Source organism: Amblyomma mixtum, chromosome 6 (assembly GCF_055824585.1).
Source record: "Amblyomma mixtum isolate Tamu chromosome 6, ASM5582458v1, whole genome shotgun sequence".
NCBI classification, from domain to species: domain Eukaryota; kingdom Metazoa; phylum Arthropoda; class Arachnida; order Ixodida; family Ixodidae; genus Amblyomma; species Amblyomma mixtum.
The window spans coordinates 102312824-102334741 of record NC_143017.1 but is presented as its reverse complement, the minus strand read 5'-3'; the positions used below and the strand labels follow the sequence as shown (position 1 = coordinate 102334741).

General features: G+C 46.6%; 1 protein-coding gene across 1 annotated transcript; it reads right to left on the bottom strand.

Annotated features, from left to right (window-relative positions):
• Positions 1-2888: 2888 nt before the first annotated feature.
• On the bottom strand, positions 2889-21615 carry LOC149339878 (degenerin deg-1-like). Its single transcript, XM_089551011.1, has 12 exons — positions 21560-21615; positions 19768-19904; positions 19470-19582; positions 18957-19117; positions 17028-17126; positions 16333-16447; positions 14915-14987; positions 14791-14836; positions 13747-13769; positions 13590-13665; positions 12415-12534; positions 2889-3074 (listed from the first exon to the last, which is right to left on the bottom strand). Exons 2-12 carry the CDS (start codon positions 19827-19829, stop codon positions 2889-2891), a joined length of 1074 nt encoding a protein of 357 aa, XP_089407137.1. The 5' UTR covers positions 19830-19904; positions 21560-21615.
• Between the last annotated feature and the right edge of the window lie 303 nt (positions 21616-21918).

The following is a 21918-nucleotide window of genomic DNA, read 5'->3' as shown; positions in this document are numbered from 1 at the left end:
CAGAGCGTAACCAACCGTTATATACAGCCTTTATAGATTACGAGAGAGCATTTGATTGAGCTGAAACCTTAGCAGTCATGCAGGCTCTGTGGAATCAGGGTGTAGAAGGCCCTATGTAAAAAAGACTGGAAGATATCTATAACGAAAACTGAACCTGGCAACTTTTAACGCTGGAACCTTATCCAGTGAGGCTAGCCTAGCAGTGCTGTTGGAGGAACTAGCAGGCATTAAATCGTATGTCATAGGCCTTAGTGAGATTAGGAGGACTGATGAGGCGTATACAGTACTAGTGGGCGGGCATGTGGCGTGCTGTCGTGAATCAGCAGACAGACGAGAACTAGGAGTGAGATTCCTCATCAATCAGGATGTAGCTGGCAACATAGAGGAGCGCTACAGTACTAACGAGAGGGTGGTAGCTATCGTAATTAGGCTTCATAAGAGGTACAAGCTGAAGGTGGTGCAGGCCTACGCGCCTACATCCAGCCATGATGACCAGATCGTTGAAAGCTTCTATATATACATGGAATCGGCAATGAAAAAAGTTAAATCATAATACACTGTACTAATGGACGGCTTCAATGTGAAGGTAGGCAAGAAGCAGGCCGGAGACCAGGCGGTAGGCAACTATGGCATAGGCTCCAGGAATAGCTGGAGGGAGTTATCAGTAGATTTCGCACAGAGAAATAATTTATGCATCATGAACATCTTCTTCCGGACACAAAAGAACAGGAAGCGGACGTGGAAGAGCCCCAGCGATGAGTCTAAAAATGAAATAGGCTTCATACTATGCGCTCAGCCTGGTATCGTGCAGGATGTGGAGGTCCTTGGAAAGGTGCGTTGTAGCAACTACCGAACGGTGAGGTCTCCAATTAGCTTAAGCCTGAAGAGGGTACGGAAGAAATTAGTGAAGCAGAAGCCCATTAACGAGTTAGCGGTAAGAGGGAAAATAGATGAATTCAGGATATCGCTGCAGAACAGATATTGGGCTCTCACTGAGGAAGACGATCTTAATGCTCAAACAATAAACGATAATCTCACAGCTATCATTACGGAGTGCGTAGTACAGGATACCAGCAAGCTATCTCAGGAGACAAAAGTCTGATTAAGAAACGACAAAGACTGACAGCGTCCAACCCTACGGACAGAGTAGAAGTGGCACAGCTATCAAAGTTAATAAATAAGCGCAAGGTGCGTCATAAGTAAGTTTAATATGAAGAAAATCGAGGATGTTCTAAAGAACAGAGGTAGCCTAAAACCAGTGAAGAGGAAACTAGGCATAGGTAAAAGACACATGTATGCCCTAAGAGACAAAGAGGGCAATGTCATTTGCAGTATGGAGAAGATAGTTAAAGTAGTCGTAGAGTTCTACACAGATCTATACAGAAGCCAGTGTAATCAGAATGTTAATGCGAGAGACAGTAGCGCTCAGCAATGAGACATCCCGCGCGCTAAAAAAGCTAGCCACCCTGTACACGCAATGCCTTATGACCTCGAGCGTATCAGAAGCTTTAAAGCACGCTAACGTCATTCTAATTCATAAGAGACGTCAAGGAGTTGAAAAATTACAGACCGATCAGCTTACTGTCCGTTGCCTACAAAGTATTTTAGGGTAATCGCAAATATAATCAGAAAACCTTAGACTTCAAACAACCGAATGATCAGGCAGGCTTTCGTAAAGGATACTCGACAATAGACCATATTCACACCACTAATCAGGTTGCAGAAAAATTCGCAAAATATACCCAACAGCTATATTAGGCGCTCATATATTGCGAGAAATCATATCACTCAGTGGAAACCTCAGCAGTCATGCCGGCATTGCCGAATCAGTGTATAGAAGAGTATTATGTGAAAATACGTAAAACTATCTATAACGACTGCGCAGCTACCATAGTCCTTCATAAAGTTAGAACTTAGAATTAAAATTCCACTAAGGAAAGGTGTCAGGCAAGGGGACACGATCTCGCCAATTCTATTGACCGCCTGTTTACAGGGGGTATTCTGAGGCCTGAAATGGGAACAGTTGGAGATGAGAGTTAATAGATAATACCTAAGTAATTTGCTGATGACATTGCCTTGGTAAGTCACTGAGGAGATGAACTGCAAAGCGTGATCATTGAGTTAAGCAGGCAGAGCAGAACAGTGGGTTCAAAAATAAACGTGCAGAAAACCAAAGTAAGGTTTAACAGTCTCGCAAGGAAACAGCAGTTCACAATTGATAGCGACGCGCTGGAAGTGGTAAAGGAATACGTCTACGTCGGGAAGTAGAGACCGCTAATCCAGATCATGAGGAGAAATAACTAGAAGAATAAGAATGGAGTGGAGCGCATATGGCAGGTTCTCTCAGATCATGACTGACAGTTTACAAATATCCCTCAAGAGAAGAGTACACAACAGCTGTATCTTACCGGTACTTATCGATGGGGCAGAAACGTGGAGGCTTACGAAAACGATTCAGCGTAAGTTAAGACAATGCAGTGAGCAACGAAAAGAAAAATGATAGGTGTAACGTTAAGAGAGAGGAAGCGGGCAGAGTGGGTGAGCTAACAAACGCGGATTAATGACATCCTAATCGAAATCAAGAGGAAGAAATGGGTTTGGGCAGGGCATATAATGCGAATGCAAGGTAACCGCTGGTCCTTAAGGGTAACGGAGTGGATTCCGAGGGAAGGCGAGCGTAGCAGGGGGTGGCAGAAAGTCAGGTGGGCGGGTGAGAGTCGCGGGGATTCGGTGGCCACAGCTAGCACAGGGCAGGATTAATTGGAGAGACATGGGAGAGGCCTTTGCCCTGCAGTGGGCGTAGTCAGGTTGATGATGATGATGATGATGATGATGATGATGATGATGATGATGATGATGATGATGATGCGCGTAGAAAGAAACCGCACTCACCAGCTCTCGACGCACACGGTTATGGCAGGAAAGAGTATGTTCTGCCTGACTTCTTCGATGATGGTTACCGTGAAAGGGTAGCGCCGGTACATCTCGATGATCTCCGAGGTCTGGTACAGGAAGCCGCACATGCAGCACAGCCACACGAGCACACGCACCACTGTCGACGAGTGTAAGTTCATCTTTCAGGAAACAAACAACAAAAATTAGATAGGTTGCAGCTATGCACAGCACGTCACACAGTTCTTTCATGCCGTCGCGGCAAGTGTCAAAGCTTTAGCTGCGTCACCAAAAGTAATAACGAAGTCGTATTAAGACGACGACACGCGTCATTGTTTCGCGAACCGAGTCAGCAGCGGGCATGTGTAGCAAGTGTCCCCAGGGAACGGGATTCACAACGACAGCAGCATGCTAGGTACGCTGTTGTCGTATGTCGCATCACATAACAATGATAATAATATTTTTATTTCCGTCACAGAATGCACAAATAGCGAAGACGCTTGGCTGAGTTCTCACCACTTTTAAGGCAACAGCAAGATTGAAAAACATTGCAAAATTTGTATACAAGCTACACATTTGTAGTGAAAACTAATAAAAAAAACTGACAGAATGGTTACCACTGGTTAACCCGAGGTTCAGCAACAGTTGTTAAGGTATGTATACTTTGCAGTATTCTGTGGTGCGGTATGCTGTGGTAGAGAATATCACAGCGACCTCACATCGGTATAGTTCTAGGGCGCTATTTTTAGTTTTCCACTGATAGTTGTCTTTTGCCTAATTGTCCTCTCCAGTCCGCAGTTCTAGAAGCGCAGTGCCGCCGATGAACCTCAAAAAGCGCATAGCGCAGTTTACACTTCAAGTCCAGGACTACGCAACGCAACTCTCCACCCAAAACTGGCATCAGTTTTGCGGCTCCCTCCGTAGCACCCTGAGTACTTCCGAAACGTGGGCCATAGTCCGCAGCCTCCTGAAGCTAGAAAGGCGCCTACCAATAGAACCTTGCAAGCAGTACAATAAAGCGATTTTTGGGCTAGTTTGTTGCTACTGATTTTGACGAAAAGCAAGCGCACAAGAAGACGGGACAAGTGGGAGAGAGACAGGACAAAGCGCTAACTTCCAAATGAATTTTACTGACGACACGGAAGCATATAAGTACTGAAGCCAATACAATAACAAATAAGAACCATGCACTCACTGAATAAAGGCTCGCAAGTTTTGCTGGGGCTATCATGGCAGTGCTCTGACAGGTGACCATATCTTGGTTGTGCCACACTGAGCTTGTGTACCGCCGCTAAGTTTTCATTCAGGCATCTGCCAGTCTGTCCGACATAGCCGACGTAAGTTTGGTTTGGTTTGGTTTATGGGGTTTAAAGTCCCAAAGCGACTCAGGCTATGAGAGACGCCGTAGTGAAAGGCTCCGGAAATTTCGACCACATGGGGTTCTTTAACGTGCACTGACATCATCGCACAGTACACGGGCCTCTAGAATTTCTCTTCCAAAGAAATTCTAGCCGCCGCGGCCTGGATCGAACTCACGTCTTTTGGGTCAGCAGCCGAGCACCGTAACCACTGAGCCCCCGCGGCGGCCCCGACGTAAGTGTTAGTTGAGGTAAGTGGCTGTCGAGTACCGAAATATTGGGAACGGAGGGTGTCAAGAAGTTCTTGGTCAGTGCCGGTGTTGGGCTACTGCTTGCATTTTGACGAAAAGTAAGAGCACAAGAAGACGGGGACAAGCGGGAGAGAGGCAGGGCAAAGCGCTAACTTGCAACTGACTTTTATTGACGACATGGAAGCATATAAGTACTGAAGCCAATACAATAACAAAGAACTCCACGCATGCGGTAGCAAATTCCATCCAGGAACGTCATTTCCTTATCCGAGAGATTAATTGATGGTGTTCTGACGCACTCGGCTGCCTTTTTGCGACTCATTCTTGCTTCTGTAATCTCACGCATGTGTCGTTCCTTGCTCTTCGCTTCAACCATGAATGTACGAAATCACCGCCGTCCTTCTTGTTCCGGTGAACTGCTTCGAGTAGAAAGAGCCAATCCAAGCAGTCCACCGGAAAAAGAAGGACGGCGGTGACGCCGTACATCCATGGCATTTCGCACAGGCATAAGAGGGTGCTGGTGTTTTCTGCCCGCGATAAGCCGTCAAAATTGTGTAGGATGACCAACCTGTTTTCGAGCAGCCCAAGGGGATGCAAAAAGAAGCATCAGAGTAAGTTTTTGGAGTGTCAAACAGGTGTAGTTTATGGTACTGCATTGACTTGTGGACGGGCAATATGATCATGTCATCACCTGGGCCCCAGGACATGCAGGTCTTGATGGCAGTATTAGGGCCGATGCCCTAGCTCGAGATTATACCTACCGGGCGGGGCACATTGACTCTACCCATTTTCAACCCGCCTAAATAGGCATCTTTACCCCTCGCCACATAAGCAACTTTCCTCGGCGGACTCGAACCACCTCAGCCGCATCCAAAGACTCACTTCCCCCAATATCCACCACCCACACCGCATTATACGCAAATACATGACCCCGGTGTGGTGGTATTCCTACATTTACCCACACGACATGGACACGCACAGCTAAACCCGACCACTTAAAGCTGCTCAACGCGACGCTGGAGCAGAGGGAGGTGACGCTGGCCAAGGGCACCCTGGGAGATCAGGAGGCGCTAGTCTCTATCGCCAAAGCGTTGGCGGAAGCTACTGGATTCCTGGACTGGTGACCAGTTCCCACAATTCATTCAGGTATCCTTTTACATGGTAAATGTTTATTCTCTCTACCACCCTCCCTCTCTCTCAGGGACCCAACAAAAGTCGTTTAAGCGTCCCAACCCCTGTAAGCTAAAACATTTGATGTAGACGAAAGTAAGAATAATATATTTATCAGTAAACATATTAGAGCAGTAGAGCACTAGTGAAAACGTCAAGTAAACACGTTATTTTTAGGATGAGAATAATTGTATTCCGATTCCATTCCAAATCTATTCCAGTTTCGTTCAATTCTATTTCAATACTATCGCAATCCTATTCTGATCCTATTCTATTTCTGTGTAGTAGGTACAGTTGTAAGTAATGAATATAACTGTTTAATGTTTCATATTTTCCCACCTGTAATGGCGGAACACCGTTTCGTCCACTCGCGAGCTTTGTAGCGCTGCCACTTTTTTGGCGACGCCGGGTTTTCGTGTTGACGAGCCGTTGAACGCTGTGGCATTACAGTCGAGCTCGAATATTTATTTATTTCAATTTACTCAGCCATAATGCATCTTTTGCTGTAAGACAAGCGTCATCATTCCAAGAAAGAGCCAGGTAATGGTTCAACTCCCCATAAACCATAAATAACTCGATGCCTGCAAGCCAGTGATTACATGAAAAACATTTGCAAGGCTCGCATTTTGCTGTCCACATTTGGAAGCATGAATTCCCCCCAAAACAGCTCTCAGTCTAGCATTGCTAACCACAAAATATTGTGCGAAAGCAAGTTTTTGCAGTTAGACACCAACGCCACTTACGTGAAAGCGTGATTGGGAGAGCGTTTCCTTTCCTTTCGTGACTTGCGTACAGATGGAAGTTGATGAATACGACAACGTGGAATGCACAGCGCCAGAGTGCGTCGCACTTTAACACGATGCGTGATCGGCTGCGGCGATAGCAGGTTCGAAACGCAGTCGCGGAAATAAATATTTTATTTCTACACGTTGCCCAAGATCACCTTCATTCAAGGTCTCGCTTATTTCTCGCCATTTCCCTCATCACGTGACTAACTTCAGAGGCATCACCACACACCCGCATATCCCCGTTATGAAGCCAATAGTGATTAGGCACCAAAAAGCTTTGTTCAGGTTACCAATTCTGAAGCCATTCAAGTTTAGTGACTTTTCTGCTATCATCAGCACAAGTAACGAACTTGCAGCAGCCGGTGCCGGGGTCACTGTCGGGGACCGACCTCTTCTTACATGTCCTTGTGAATTTCGATGGAGGCGAAATTCTAGAGGCCCGTGTTCTGTGCGATGTCAGTCCATGTTTAAGAACCCCAGGTGGTCGAAATTTCCGGAGCCCTTCACTACGGCATCCCTGATAACATGAGTCGCTTTGGGACGTTCAACTCCCCATAAACCATAAATAAATAAAAAGCCCTTCGCTTTCCACAGGCGAGACACTTAAGATTGCTTACATGTGAGAAGGCGCAAGCACGCCCGCTCCTTTCGTGAACGCGCGCTGAGGCGTGGTGTAACCCTACGCCACGCAGCTGGCAATTCTACCTCTGCATGGCTCTACGTAGCCTCCGCCGCGACACCACCACACCCCTTCTGATTTGTGCGCTAACTTCGTGAAGGCAGTCGCCGCCCTACAGCGGCCCACGCCTCCCTCTCCAACAGGACGCCGCACCACGTAGCACTCGGATGCGCTGCCCAACTGCATGAAGTCATTCTGAGCTTTACATTCGTAGGTGCGTGGGAGTCCTCACAGCGCTCCTGGTGCAATGGTGCAGCGGTGCGCCACAGCCCTCCGATGGAAGGTGCTGCCACCGATGGGGTTTGTGCGATCCAGGATGCTCTTCCTGAGCAACCTATCGCGGCCAATTGTTAATTCAACCGTCACCTGCCAGGTTGCATGAGGACGCCATCTTTTATGGGTACCATCGAGTGAATTATCACACACACATACGGGTTTTCGCTCAATTGGGCAAGTAAGGCTTACGCCTAAAAAAGCCTTTCGCCTTCCTGTTCTATTTTATCTTACTAATGACTGTTATAACTGTTTTTTATGTAACTACTGCACTATCATGAGACGTCGAAAGTGACACTATAAGGGCTTGGTGGGAATGTCTCCCGAGATGTCTCGGTAACTGCGTTTTTCTTTTACATGTGATGCTTGAGTTTCCTGCTTATGTGTTGTCGAAGCGTCTCATACCACGTAATTTGGAATCACAATTACTGCACTTCAATATAATAATTCATTTCTCTTCAGCTTAAGCCTTGACTACTCACCAACGATATTGCTAGTGTTTATATGCCAGCACTTACCCTGCAGCCCACCACTTCACTGTTGGAAGAATTGCGACGCCGTCGCCTTTCGGAGAGACGAAACTGGACGGCTCTTGAAACTGGCATGAGCTCACAAAAGGCACGATCGATCGGCGCCGAGTCTGTTTGCGCCTTGTATGCTCGGAACGATGGACAAGGCCCGGGTCATGTCGGGTCTCGACCGAGCACAGATGCAACTCCATTATATTAATGAAAAGCCAAAGGAACGAGTCCCCTGGTCATGTTCTTTACGCCGTCTTCCTTTAACGCTGCTCGTAGCCGTGTGTGACCGCAACTAAGCAAAAGCGCGCAGCTTTTTCGAAGCCGTAGCTCACGTCAACTTCCATCGAAATGTACAAAGCTACTTTCTCGTGAAGTCGACCCCTGTGAGGCAGCCAATCGCGACTTACAATCACAACATTGCCAAAGCATCAGCCAATCACGAGCTGCTTTTTCCCGCTGACAGCTCTGTGGATTCGCCCTGGTCAGATCTGTTAGATGGAGTCAGCTGCAGCATCTGTAGTGCTGCGCAGTTTTAGTAGGACACGGTACGGGCACATTTACTGTAACATGCTCACGGTCTGTTGAACTTACTCAATAAGCGTTGTCATGACGAATGGTCCCCACGCACATGCGTCTGCGGTGTACTGCTGCATTGTGGTAGCTGGACGAGCGCCATTTTTATCGTATGCCTGGCTGAAACCACTCTCTTTTTTGTGTATATTTAGTTTGCCAATGTCTCCATTGACATGACAGACTTCATAGACATTCAACAGGCAAGTGCGAAGTTCACCTAGTGGGCACACAATCGAAGAACAACATCGCGAAACACAGGACATGGGGCGATCAGGCTATTTTCTTTCTGGCGTGCATATTCGCGTTCTGCGGATTACAAGCCTCATTTTTCAGTCAGCGACACGTCTTGTCTATGACGTCTGATGTCCCAGGTTTCGCGCTCTTTGCTTCTAGACATTCTTCAAGCTTGACCAATTTCCTAACTAAAAGATGTTCGATGTATACAGGCCAACAAAAGCCGTGCCGTATCTTTCGGGAGTACGTTTGAAAAAGTACAGCCCACTTACAGGAAATACGCAGATCTAAAGGAAAAGGCAATACAGACTAAAGCGCACGCCTCGACTCCGTCTTATCCATAAATATACTCTAAATTTCAATGGTACTAATGCTGGTAATAGTGACGTGCAGAAGCACTTTAGCGATGTCGGCACTGTGGCACTCTTCCAGCGCTGGCCGAACCCTGGAACGCAGCACTCGCAGCCGCTAACAAAACCCGTGTCTGGTTCTAGTCCTGGTGCCCGGTCATCCCCGGGTTTCTCACGCCTCCGCTCGTACCTAGGAATCGCGATGGCTGGCCTCGGCAGATGTAAACACGCGCCGTGTGTGGACGATGCACCCATGGCGAGAGTGTTAAAGCAATGACGCGCAACTGCTGAGATAAGCAAGGCGTGGGCGGGCCGCACGCCGAAGGAACAGAGGTTCGGCGGCGGCTAGTGTGGTTCAGTTTTAACGAAGCAGCGACTGTGCGCGGTCGCAGGTTTAAAGCTCCCGCCGTCGCCCGAGGGCTCCGCGTATTTGTGGGCAGTCTGCGCGGCTAGCCCATTCATAGCGGCTTGCGGGCCTTAAGTGTGCCGCGCATCGTCTTGTGAGATTGGAAGCCGCTCTCATCCGTGATCGGACCAACAAAGACAACTGAACGTCAACTGAACATCACACGATCTATTAGTGCTCATTTTCGATTAGCTGTGCAAGCACTGAGTTAAAAAAAAAAGCGCAAAAGCGGCAGTCGCAATCTCGTTGGGTTGAACATGCGGGATAGTGCGCTGAAGACGTTGCAAGGTGACTGCAACAGTGTACATGTTCATACACTGTAGCACTGCAAATAATCTACTTGAACTTGTTTCCACTTGACGTTCACGGCGGCCTAGTACGGTCTTTTTTCGAATCCTTGAAACCGGCGGTGATGCAGACGCGTAGCTTGAACTGCATCCTGCTTCGGGACGTTCCTGCGAGAAAACGGGGCACTTCACCCATCACGCACTCTTAATTTCCAAGGTGCGAAATTTCCACGAAGAGTGCAACCGTGTGAGAACTGAACGTTTACATGCAGAAAGCGTTGGAGTTAAGCTGTCCTCAATAATTTGTCACATTTTTTTTCTAATGTCACACAACAAAGAGAGCTTATCACATAACTATCAGTACACCAAAGCAAAAAAGCACCTACTAGAGCTCAACCAAGAACACTGATCATAGTTGTCATAGACATTGTAAAATACGGCAAAGGCCGTTATCTCTAAGGACTCTTTTCTAGAATTCATTCTTTTTTATGCATGAAACGTTTTTAGCTTTCATTCGTCAAATTCAGACGGATATTGGAAACAACAGCGAACTTGAGCCTAAAATTAACAAAAAACTTAAGGTGAACATGAAGTAGAACATAGATTCGTACGTTCCCGAATATTTCCGAAGTTCTACATTCGAGCTGTCTTTAGCACAAAAAAGAATTTTGCTGTCTTAGCCCTGAGCGGGAGTCGAGCCAGCGCAGGCACAGAGCAGCCTCGAAGCCTTGGACTACTCCGCCATGGCTCTCGCACCGCATGTTCTGCTTCGTAGTGTCTCCCGCTACGTGCTTTAAATCCTCGTATCGATCTCGCATCCGACAGATCCAGATGCTCGGCGGCAGCAGTGCTCCCACTATGGCCATTGCAATGGAGCCGAAAAAGCTCCTTGCATTGCTCGCCAGCTATGAAACTAATGCTCATTAGTTGCAGTGACACTTTTGAAAATGTGTTCCACTTTCATTTGACTAACTTTTCACCACTGCGTCGAAGGGTGGGCCGTCCTTACTGCCGCAGGGATACGCCATATGCCCCTACAGGTGCAGCTAGAAGGCGATAAGAGAGAGATAATCGAAGGAGTGCTTGCGCTATGCCACCGCTCATGTCACAGGCGGCAGCTACCAGGAATAAAGAGACAAAATAATCAATTGAGAAACGGTAAATATACTGCCACTGGAATTTTTTAAATTATGATGGTTGAGTGCTCTGCTTTGTAGGCACGCGCAGTTTGTCATCAGTTAAGGATCGTTCTTTTTCTGCGAAGGAAAAGGAAGAAGAGAATTGGTTGGAAGCACCTGAATCAGACGTTGCTCATGACCCCGCACGGCTTCTGAGCGACGTCACAACGAGAAAGTAAATATTTAAATTGTTATCCGAATAATTCATCCGGATGAAGAAAAATATAACACTGGACGGCTACTGCAAGTATGCCCTCATATTCATTTCTCTAGAACTCTTGGCTTAGCTGGTGTATGTTAACTGAGATAGCTTGTTTACTGACGGTAGAAATGATTTTTGGTTTCTTTCGTTCCATGTACTTTGGTTCATTAACTAAAAGAGAGAGAGGGAGAAGACAGGAAAGTAAACCAGGAATATGCCCGGTTGGCTGCACTATACGCATGGGTTGTTGGGTTTTGTGGCGAATAGGCGGCTAGTTAGCAAAGTGAATGAAGGAAGTGAAACTGAAGAGCGGCAGAATGACAGCCATGTCTTAAGAGGAAGAAGAAGAAGAAGAAGGATGACAGCCGACTTCGCCATGGAAATGAGATGTGTATGTGCCATTAAGCCTGAGGACATCATCATCATCATGAGATGTGACCGTAGTCACAGGCCCTTCTTGACGACGAAAACTAGGAATTTCCACAGTGTGACTGTAGGCAAGCACTCAAGTCTGTGCTTCCCAGATACCTCGGCGATACCCTGAAAGCATTCTGTGCTGACAAAAGGTCAGGTCACGGTTTCAGGTTACTGGCTCTGTATGGAATCGCAAATCACAGAGCACTAGCGACAGGTTGCAGTTTGAACTGCAAAAGAATATCTTTGCAGGATTGTAAAAGCGCTCAAAAGACGAAGACACAGAAAGGCAGACACACAGCGTGCTTTCTTTGCCTTCGTCTTTCGGGCGCTTTTGCAATCCCATAATTCATAGCCAACTAGCCCACACCATGAAGCTAAATAATACCGGTAGTACCGTCACTTCACCGGCGCCCTCGCAAGTGCACCTCGTAATCGCATGGGGTCACGACATCACATGAGAGAGGAACAAGACATCCCACACCGCCAGCAACAGTCAACCTCTAACGTCAGCACCCTTCACCAATGTCAGTGAGGCTGGCGACACCAACGCTGCGCACGAGCTAAAAGCCATTTCGTCACGGTTACGACGCCCGTTTAAGCAAGAAGCTCGGTTTTTAAATCAGTCGGTGACTTAGCCATAAAAGTACATTATATCCGATATTCGTGATTAGTACACCTTGAAAAGTATATATGCATGCACAAAAATCGGCCAAAACAAATATCTGATTTCAGTATTTAGCGATAGTGCTCCTTTGAAGGTGACCAGAAGCAAACCATGATCAAAAAGCAGACGGTCGATTGTGCTCCAGTACCTTGAGATCCTAATGGACGTCACTCTGTCGCTCCCGAAGAAGAAATCGAGTATTTTCTCTTCCAGGCCCTTGAGTATTGAGAGAAGCGAGAATCCCAGCCACATACCCAGGTAGCCGCCCATGTAGCCGAAGGCTTCAACAATCTAGCACAGACAGTAAATGGAAATGGGGTTGGAGGCGAAAGCCTTGTGAGAATGGCTTCTCTGGGAAAAGGCGTCTGTATGCAAAAAGAACGAAAAGTACACAATAGGTAATCGGGCGCTGATGGAAATGCATTAGCCAAATCAACGCAGGTGCATTTAGATGTTATTTTGGCGCCAGATTTTCTCAGAGGACCAGAGCACAACAGAAAGCAGCCGATGACGCCATCCGAGATGGCTGAGCATCTCTTCTCACTGCGTTGAAACCATCCCGCTGCCCAGTGGGGTCGAAAGACAGCCACGTAGGTGTGCCGTGTTGCCCGTGAATTGTTTTTTCAGTCTTAGAACCTTATTCAAACATTTTTTTATGCACCAACGCAAATAATGGACAAAAGAAATAAATGCGTAGGCATACTTTTTTGTGTGTAAAAAGGATGAACAAGGAAGATTCAGGGGTTCAGAAGACCTTATGTATTACTTCCCATTCAACTCAAATTCAAACTCGGGTCGTTCATGACGCATCAGTGCAGTGCATCTCCAGGTGCGCGTAGTGGAGCCACTTTTGGTTATGCAAAAGGTTGTGAGCATAGAGCAGAAGAACACAATGCTATTTCGCAGAGAAAAGTTCCCCGTTCGTTCTTCCCTTTCCGTGAATGTTTCGTTTGAGGCTTCACCCAGCTCAGGTACGTGAAATCCACAGTAAACAGCTCTAAAATATATGAGAACTGTATCTACGACACGAGTACTGGAGTGGGTACCTATTCTAAGTAGACCGATTTTAACACGGCCTGAAAAAAAGCTGCACTGACCAAAAAATAAGGGCAAAGTACACTCTATCAAGTGCACTTGCTAAGGAAACTGCCAGCACAAGGGCGCCATTTTCTTCCTGTATGGTACTTGTAAACGTGACATCATAAAAACGTTCATGCATTGTACGGTGAGGTCTAGGGCCCTTCTTTGTCCTTTCTGTGGATATGACCGGGCATCACGTCTCGCTGCCTTGGCATACGGTGAGAGTGCCTGAGGCACGTCCCAGGAATGCGGACGAAGCCACTCACCGTGAGATTAGGTTCGTAGACGAAGATCTTTTGCGTGTCCGAGGAGAACTTTATCGTCAGGCCAAACAGCTTTACCCTTGAAACGAGAAAGAAGAGGGACTGACACCTGGTTTTCAGCTGGCGCGTGTCTGTAAATTGCTGATGACAGCGAACTTACTCGTCGCTCGTAAGGAACTTGGACTGGAAAATAATAGAGAAAAAGAACAAGTAATGGCAAACACAAGGGTCAGAAAAAACACGAGCGGCTCGCCATCGGCGTGCGCTTTGTTTCGTCTGCGTTATCTCATATTAAATGAAAACAAATTGACGCCTTGTGCATCGAAGTGCGGGAAATATCCAAGAAACTATACTGGAGCGGTCATCAGTTGTGTCGGGTGAATTTATCGAAAGTTTAAAGGTTTTTATTTTTAAAAATGCGAGAGATACATCTGTGCTATCTCTGAAGGTGGATTGTAAAGCAAGGCGTACGTTGTGTACGTGATAGAGTTCGATAAATAAACGATCAATTAACTGAAATTCACTAAAAAAGTTTAGTTTTGATTTTATTGGCCAAAATTGTACTGCGAAAATGAAGGAATGAAGGCTGTCGAAATCGAAGCTGAGCCCTGTTTTTCAAAGGCAGCACAGCACAGATGTTTGTTCTTTGCCTTTTAATGCAAAAGTGTGTCAGTTAATAAAATGAAATAGGTGTCACTCACTCCAGGAAGATAGATGTAATCGTCAACTGTTGATTTCAAAAAAAAAAGGACAGTTTGACATTGTGACACGTGACGACAGTTAATTGCCGGGGACCACCAAAAGTGTCTCCCTATCATGGACGCACCTCAATTCAATCACGTAAAACGGCAGATGCAAATAACATCTTTCTGATGACATATTACAGTCTCGAGCGCTCTTGCCACCGCCCTTGTGTTGAAAGATAGAAGGGTAAGTAAACAACAGTCTACCTTTGAGGTTTCCCTTAAACATTGGACCAAAATAGAAGGGTGTTCTTTTTTTTTTTGCGTTAGGGACGACACAGAGCAAGACAACAGGACGGTGATAATCATGCGAGTGAAATTGTACGCTAGCTTATTTTCCTTCATGATTTTGATTCCTCCGCGGCCTGAATCATGTTCAATTGACCGGCGAGAAGGTTCAGGACGTGCGCTTTAAGAGCGAACATTGCTCGTAGCTTATGTCCAGGCATTCTTATACATACCGAAGCGACCCCCATTCCTGTGAGGCGAACGTCGTACGTGGTGTCTCTGTCAGGAAGGAAAGGCTTTTCAGCGTGGCAAATATAAGACGGAGAAGGAAATGGCCGAGCGAGCAGAATTTCTTACTTGCACGGTGCCCGGCATTTCTTTCGGCACACCTTCAGAGTGTTGTTTTGACTGAGCCTTGCTAGACAAATTCCTGAAGAAGGCAAATATTCAGAGACAGCAGTGAAATGAAAATTGTTCTCTACGACGTTTTGTTGTCTACGCTGACTCCGCGTAGAGAGAGCCGCTTCTGAAGAAAAAGACCATTTGTTGTCATATGATGTGAACTTAGTGCAGGCAAACAAACAAAAAATGAGAGAAAAACATACAACAACCAACTTTCTGCGAAAAAATATTCCAGAAATGTTCATGTTGCATCCACTCGCTGTCGATATCCGGATAACAGACATGGGTATGCCTGCAGCAGGCTACTTACCGTTTTGAACACACAGGAACCAGATTGCACAGAGGTAGTCTACAGGCTTTGCATGTGTATCGTGTTCTCACTTCTGTTGCTTTCGTCAAGCACCACCGGATTATAAAAACATATAAAAATAATATAAAGCACAGACGAAATGCATTGCTAAAAGGTTGTGCATTACACGTTGCACAATTGTTTGACGAACCTGTACGGCAGAACCGAAAAAAACCTACGCAAATAAGATATCTAGGGAGTCGTGAGCAAGAAATAATTCATGGTGGAAAAAACAGCGCAAACTAAGACTGAAAACACTAGCCCAAATGTCTGCTTTGCTACAGCAAGAAATAAACTTTGCCCCTTACTACTCATTAATTACCGGCTGTATAACGCGCCAAAATCCTTTGCAAAACAGTGCAGCACGCGCGAGCGGAACGGTTTGTTTCATATAGTAGTATCTGCTGAACCAGGTCAACACTATTAAAACAAAAGCGCAAAAACCACTTTGGACACCCACGAGGCGGCGCGAGGGGTATCAAAGCAATGGATGCAGTGGTTTTAGGCTCGTAACTCAAAACATAGCTGTGGAAAAAGTGGGATGCATGTGTCCCACTGTCCAACAAAGAGGGTATCGCACGATAGCGTTAATAGGTTAATGCCCATGCATGCGGAATCGGTCGTTCTCTACTTTACATTCATAGATCGTTGGGAGTCCTCACGCCACTCCTGGCGCAGTGGTGCATTGGCCAAGCGATGCGCCACTGCCCTGGGATGGTGGGTGCTGCCATCTATGGGCCTTGTGCGACCCAGTTGCCCTTCCCGAGCAACCTCTCGCGACCAACCGTTAAATTAACTGCGACTTGCCACGATGGTCACTTTGCTCACAATCAGGTGGGCAGGATGTGATGACGTCACATGGCCGTGTGACCTAGGTGGCCCACCTAGGCACCCGGAGCAGCCACTTGTTCCGGCCGCTCCGGCTGCGAAGCTTCAAACGGTCGACGTCGACGCCGGACATTTTTTTCTGACATGAGAGTACTAACGCTCTCGCGTGAAAAAAGCACGAACAACGTGGACTCACCGGCGCTGCCTGGTGCACACGCCCTGGCGCCAACGGGGCCTGCGAATCCCAGCGTTGGATCCACGCAGCCGCAGTGTCTTGTCTGCAGCCGGATGTGGCAGTCCTGAAGACAGGTCTGAAAGCGCGGAGAGCGGCCAAAGTTCGACGTGTAGATTATGATGAAGCAATGCTAAATCACACTCAACGGGAGAGAAACTTTGCCGAAAAATAAGATGTCTTGTCAGAACTTCTGCATGCTCATTTCCAAATCGCTTGGTACAGAATTTCGAATGTTTTTTTGACGACGAAGAGCACCTTCCCTGAACAGGCACCAGTGTCCAAGGTACAGTCTTTGTCAAAAGTAACCAGGCTGCATGGTTTGCTTCTAGCTCTTACAGTGGAGCCCTTACAGCTTCCCTGAAGCTGAAATGGTCGTTAAAGGTAAGGACTTGGGGTCTTATTACCTTCCGACACCTTTTGATCTTTATGAAAGCCGCAAGGGCTCCACTATACAAGCTAGAAGCAAACCATGCAGCCTGGTTACTTTTGACAAAGACTGTACATATATCGTTGCTTGTTTGCAGAAACATTGTGATTAAACCTTTGGGTCTACGTCGTAGCAAATGTAGCAGTGAACAGAACCTTTGCCGCGGATGAAGCTGCCCTTTTCCTTATGAGAGAGAGAAGGGGGAATCATGTCTCCCGCGTCTACTCACGTCTTGATTCATAAATCCACCGTATGCGCTGTGCTTTCCATATTTGGAGTAATCGGTACACTTGGATGAATAAGGTGGCGGCAGGCGCTTCACTGTTTGCTGCTCGAGGAAGAGAGAGTTGCATTGTATTGAGCACCGCTCTGCCTTCAACGAAGATGAGCATATATTTGTGCAGAAAAATAAAAAAGAAATGACAAAGAATTCTTGCCTCAACTCTATAAATGTGCGAAAGCAGAATTGCATGAACGAGAACGACCACGATGAAGACAGATAGTTCTGTCTCTTCGCGCCGCACATGGAAGTTGATTGATAAAGACGACGATGTGCAATGCATAACGCGAGGGTGCGTTGAGGTTCAACTCGAGGCGTGACCAGCTGCGGCGAAAGCCTCGCATCATAATTCATAAATTTCCCTGAGTTGGAGCATCATTCGACTGAAATGGCTTCTGGCTGAAACAAGAGGTTCACAGTTGCGGTCCAGCATGTGCGTTTTCTACAGGCTATGAAGTCCAATGAGGAAAAACATGTCATATGGTTCGTAATCGGGTTGAGTGGCCGCAAAGTAACGAACCCTGTAGGAATGAAAAGAACTTTATACGGGACTCGTTTCCGCTGCTGATGTGGTGTCGATCTCTGCAGCCCTTTTAGCTGTGTTGTTTTACGTCAAGCTAGTTCAGTGCAGTCACTAGCTGCGTGCTTTGTAAATAATCTGTTTATATCCCCTTTCTGTACGCACATAACCTCGTGTAACAAATACCATGTATTGAAAAAAAATGCGGCGATAGCTCTCATGCACTGCCCAGTGAAGCTAATCTGTTGGAGCCGCCGTGGTTTCTAATCGCTGTCGCGGCAATGTTTTGTTTGTTTGTTTGTTTGTTTGTTTGTTTGTTTGTTTGTTTGTTTGTTTGTTTGTTTGTTTGTTTGTTTGTTTGTTTGTTTGTTTGTTTGTTTGTTTGTTTGTTTGTTTGTTTGTTTGTTTGTTTGTTTGTTTGTTTGTTTGTTTGTTTGTTTGTTTGTTTGTTTGTTTGTTTGTTTGTTTGTTTGTTTGTTTAACTTGGCACAAAACCACCAACATCGCAAGATTTGCAAAGGGGTTTACCGATCGGAATAGTGCTTTCGCATTAATACTCCGTACCGAAGGTTACAGAAGTGAGCGCATTCGAACTGCGACATCTGAGAACAAAGATCTTTCAAAGACAAAGCAGTTCTTACACAGATAATTTTACAATTCGCTTGACAGCAAGTACAAATTTAAACTTCGACACGGATTACTTGTTTCACTTAACACAGCCGAATTCGGCCGCCTACAGTTGCATTGTGCGGCATAAATGGCAAATCACACGTTATTGAGACTATGCGCATATGGCGCAAGAAAAAAAAAAACCATCTGTAAGAGTTTGCTAGTGATGCCCAGAGTATGCAGTCGAAAAAAAAAGGGGGAGGGGGGGGGGGGGAGAGAGAATTGCAGTTCCTGACCCAAAGTGCCTAAAATTGCAGAGCGTATGACTGCGCCTGCGTAAGAACTGGTCACTACATAGTTTCCGTTGAATTGGTTAGCACTTTCCGCCGAAAAATGAAAGCGGGCCGTCGCCGTGCGAAGGCGGTTTTGTACAAAGAGCAACTGTTTCCTGCGAGATGGATCGCAACTGAGCCTCTTGGCACTTATCGCATGAAGCGTACGCTTGCAAGCTACATAAGCACAGCGAAACAACATGCGTGCCACTTTCTCCTGTTTGTATGCCTTCCAAGTTGACGCTCCATACGACTCTTTTCTCCTCCAAAGGAAAGAGGAATTGACGGTAGATTAGGTTAAAAACGGAGAAAGCCCGTAGTCTTCATGCGGTTAGACATGAGACGGGTAGAATGTGCGCTTATTAACACGTAGAAGCAACAAAACAACAAAACAAAGCAGCCAAAGAGCAGACGAACTTGCGTGACGGAGAGCACATAGGCAACCCCAGCTTCCCCCACAATCGCCGACAGCTTATCTGGGAGGCACGTCTCGGGTCTGTGCACAATCACGGGAAATTTGTTCGCCTGTTCGATCGCAGCCGACCCACTCGTCGTCCAATACACGTCCATCTCGAGCTCTGGAACGAGCAGAAGAAAACAGCATGTTTTTACACGCCCTTGATTCTACTCACGTTTCCACCACCAGGCATCGCGACTGACATCGGTGGTCAGGAATTTTTAAGAAAATTTCTGCTTTAAAGGAAGGTAATGCTACGATTGAGCAACATAGAACCTACACTGAAAGACAAGTGCAGCGTTCTTTTCTTGAATGGCAGCTGTACAAAACACTTCTAAAATCAAGTGAATGTCTTCTGCAGGACGAGCTGGAACCACAATAAACCAAGAACTGGACTATCCCGTGTATACCATACAATACCTGCGACGTTGTAGTGAGCACGGTGTGAATGTTGAGCAGCAAGAGTGACTCACCCCACGTCCACGGGGCCTTGCACTGGAGAAACGTGCTGCCAGTTTCCGCGTACTCTACGAAGTCCAGGGTGTAGCACATGTGGTACGGGTGGCGGTAGTAGGTGCGCGCTATGCTGCGAACGGGGGACCCCCGTGACATACAGAGAAAATTTTTAATACCGTAGCATTAGAAGCCCCGTGAGACCAAAATTCATCGTCCGGTCATAAAATTCGCCCATTGGCTCGTGGCAAATGACGTCACGAAACGGGAGCATTCCCACTGGTGGAGGGAAATGAGGGGGACCATCCCCGGACCTACTTTTCTTTGCATCGAATCGCAGAGCACGTCGGATCACTGGATCGCAGGTAACACTCGAACATGTTGGCCGCGGAAACAGCCACCTTCGCTTGGACTTCCGGGTCATACGCCAGGGTTGTCAGTCGTTCACGGCGTGGCTTGCAACGGCGGCCAGAAGTAAGAGAGAAATCATTTGAACAGATGCATAAAGCAGCTGCTGGCGCATTACGTCAAGTTCAAAGACCGCAGAAAAAGAGTTACTCGTCATAATCAGACACTCAATAAGGAAAAACTGGGACTCACAAAGTTACATACTATATTAACAAAACAGGAAAAAGCTTCTGCTCCACTCTTGCCTTTGCGCCTATAAAGGCAGAGATATAAATTGCTTCAGCATCCGACTCGGTTTGGCTCAGGTCTCTGTCAAATTTCGGCGATCAGTGCCAGTATTACGCGACCAACTTTTCCATAGTTCAACTAGATCGTCGAGGAACTGAAATTTGTCAAGTACGTGAACAAGATTACACGAGCCCATGACTTTTTAAACGCATGACGTATATGCGGATATTGGCAGACGGAATGCGAACAGAGGGTTTAATGTGCCCGTGGCGAAGCATATATCCAGATGATGCGAGATGTCGACTCACGTCCCATAGGAGGATGTATGGTGTCGTTGAAAGGAGTCTAATTAAAAACTAACGGTAACCGCACCAAAATAAATATTTAAACCTCTTTTCGTTCAAGCACCTTTTCTCAAGTTTTTTTTTTTCAAAAATAACAAAAAAGCTAGAGATATATCAAGAGATTACAATGCTAAAAGGCGAACTCCATGCAAAGTAAAGTTAAGCATCTTCTGCACTATTTGGAAGTCCGGGAGTTCTCTCCTTACAGTGCAGTGATTGTCTGTTTTTTAGGAAAGGGCAGCTGATGCCCATGTGCCAAACCTAAAAGCTGAAGTGTCATGCACTTGGTAGTTTTTTACTGATCATCATATTATTCCAGGTAGTTGAACACAAGGACCAGCAAGTAAAGACGACAACACTCCCGTTGTCTTTGCTGTCCCTTGTGTTTCTCGCACTAGAACATCAAGGCCTAAAGGAAAGACTTCAAGAGATTGTGATGATGCGGATACCGACGACGGCGCGTGGGTTCAGGCGCACAGTGACAGTTGTGCTGATGCGGATACTGACGGGTTCGGGCGCACAGTGACAGTGTGGCCACGTGCCAGCAGAAGCGTGTCAGCGCGTTGCTGCGTGGCGAGACGTCCCGTCCGGAAGCTCGGTATTTTTTCAAGGTGAGATACAGCTAGCCCCAGCCGGACACCTAGGTCCGAGGTCAAGTACCACTCCACCCTGCTGCCTGCTGACGCCTGCATCCGGGCCGTTCCCTCCCCATGCTGTCTGTCCCGTCATCACTCGTCCACCTTAGGTGCTCTGTGACACGACGACAGAACCACGCGCGCCGGAGCCCGCAGTAGGAATCTTGTGATCCCAATGCTTTCTTCAGCTACATTTCGGCAAAATTTCAGTAGCGTGTGTGCGTGCTTGATATGTCGTGTCTTGTTCGCGTCGCTGAAAGAAAAAGACTGTGACGCGTGCGCGTGAGTGCATTCTGTTTCTGCTCAGGGCTTGTGAATGTACCTATTAACATTATCACACACTTGCTTCCTGACGCACATTTCGTACGACTTTAAATCATGCCTGCCGTCGTGCAGAATTGATTAGCGCTTCCAATCAACCGTCATTTCTAGTGATAGCAGCTTTTAACTTCATCCGAAAAATCATACATTAAGCTAGAAGAGAGAGCAGCCTACCTGAGCATCTTCTCCGCAATTGCTTTTTTCCAGAGCGCAGAAGGCTGACTTGTTTATCCTGTAAAATATCACACAATTCTTTAATAAAAGGCAGGCAGCATCCTTCAAAATTATGGGACCTACCGAAGCTTTATTAATTTAAACCATTGGCAAATTTTCAAATAATCATTTTTTTGTTCACAACGTCTAGTTATTTCGAACACACTGCGGTGATTGAGAAGCTCTAATATTGCCCCACAAGGAGTCTCATCAATTTCTTGTGCGTTCTTGCAGGGACATAAACTTAAAATATGGTGCAAGACTAGAAAGTCCCAATCCTTTCCAGACGCCAGGGTCCATCCTGCCAGGTTCCATCCTGT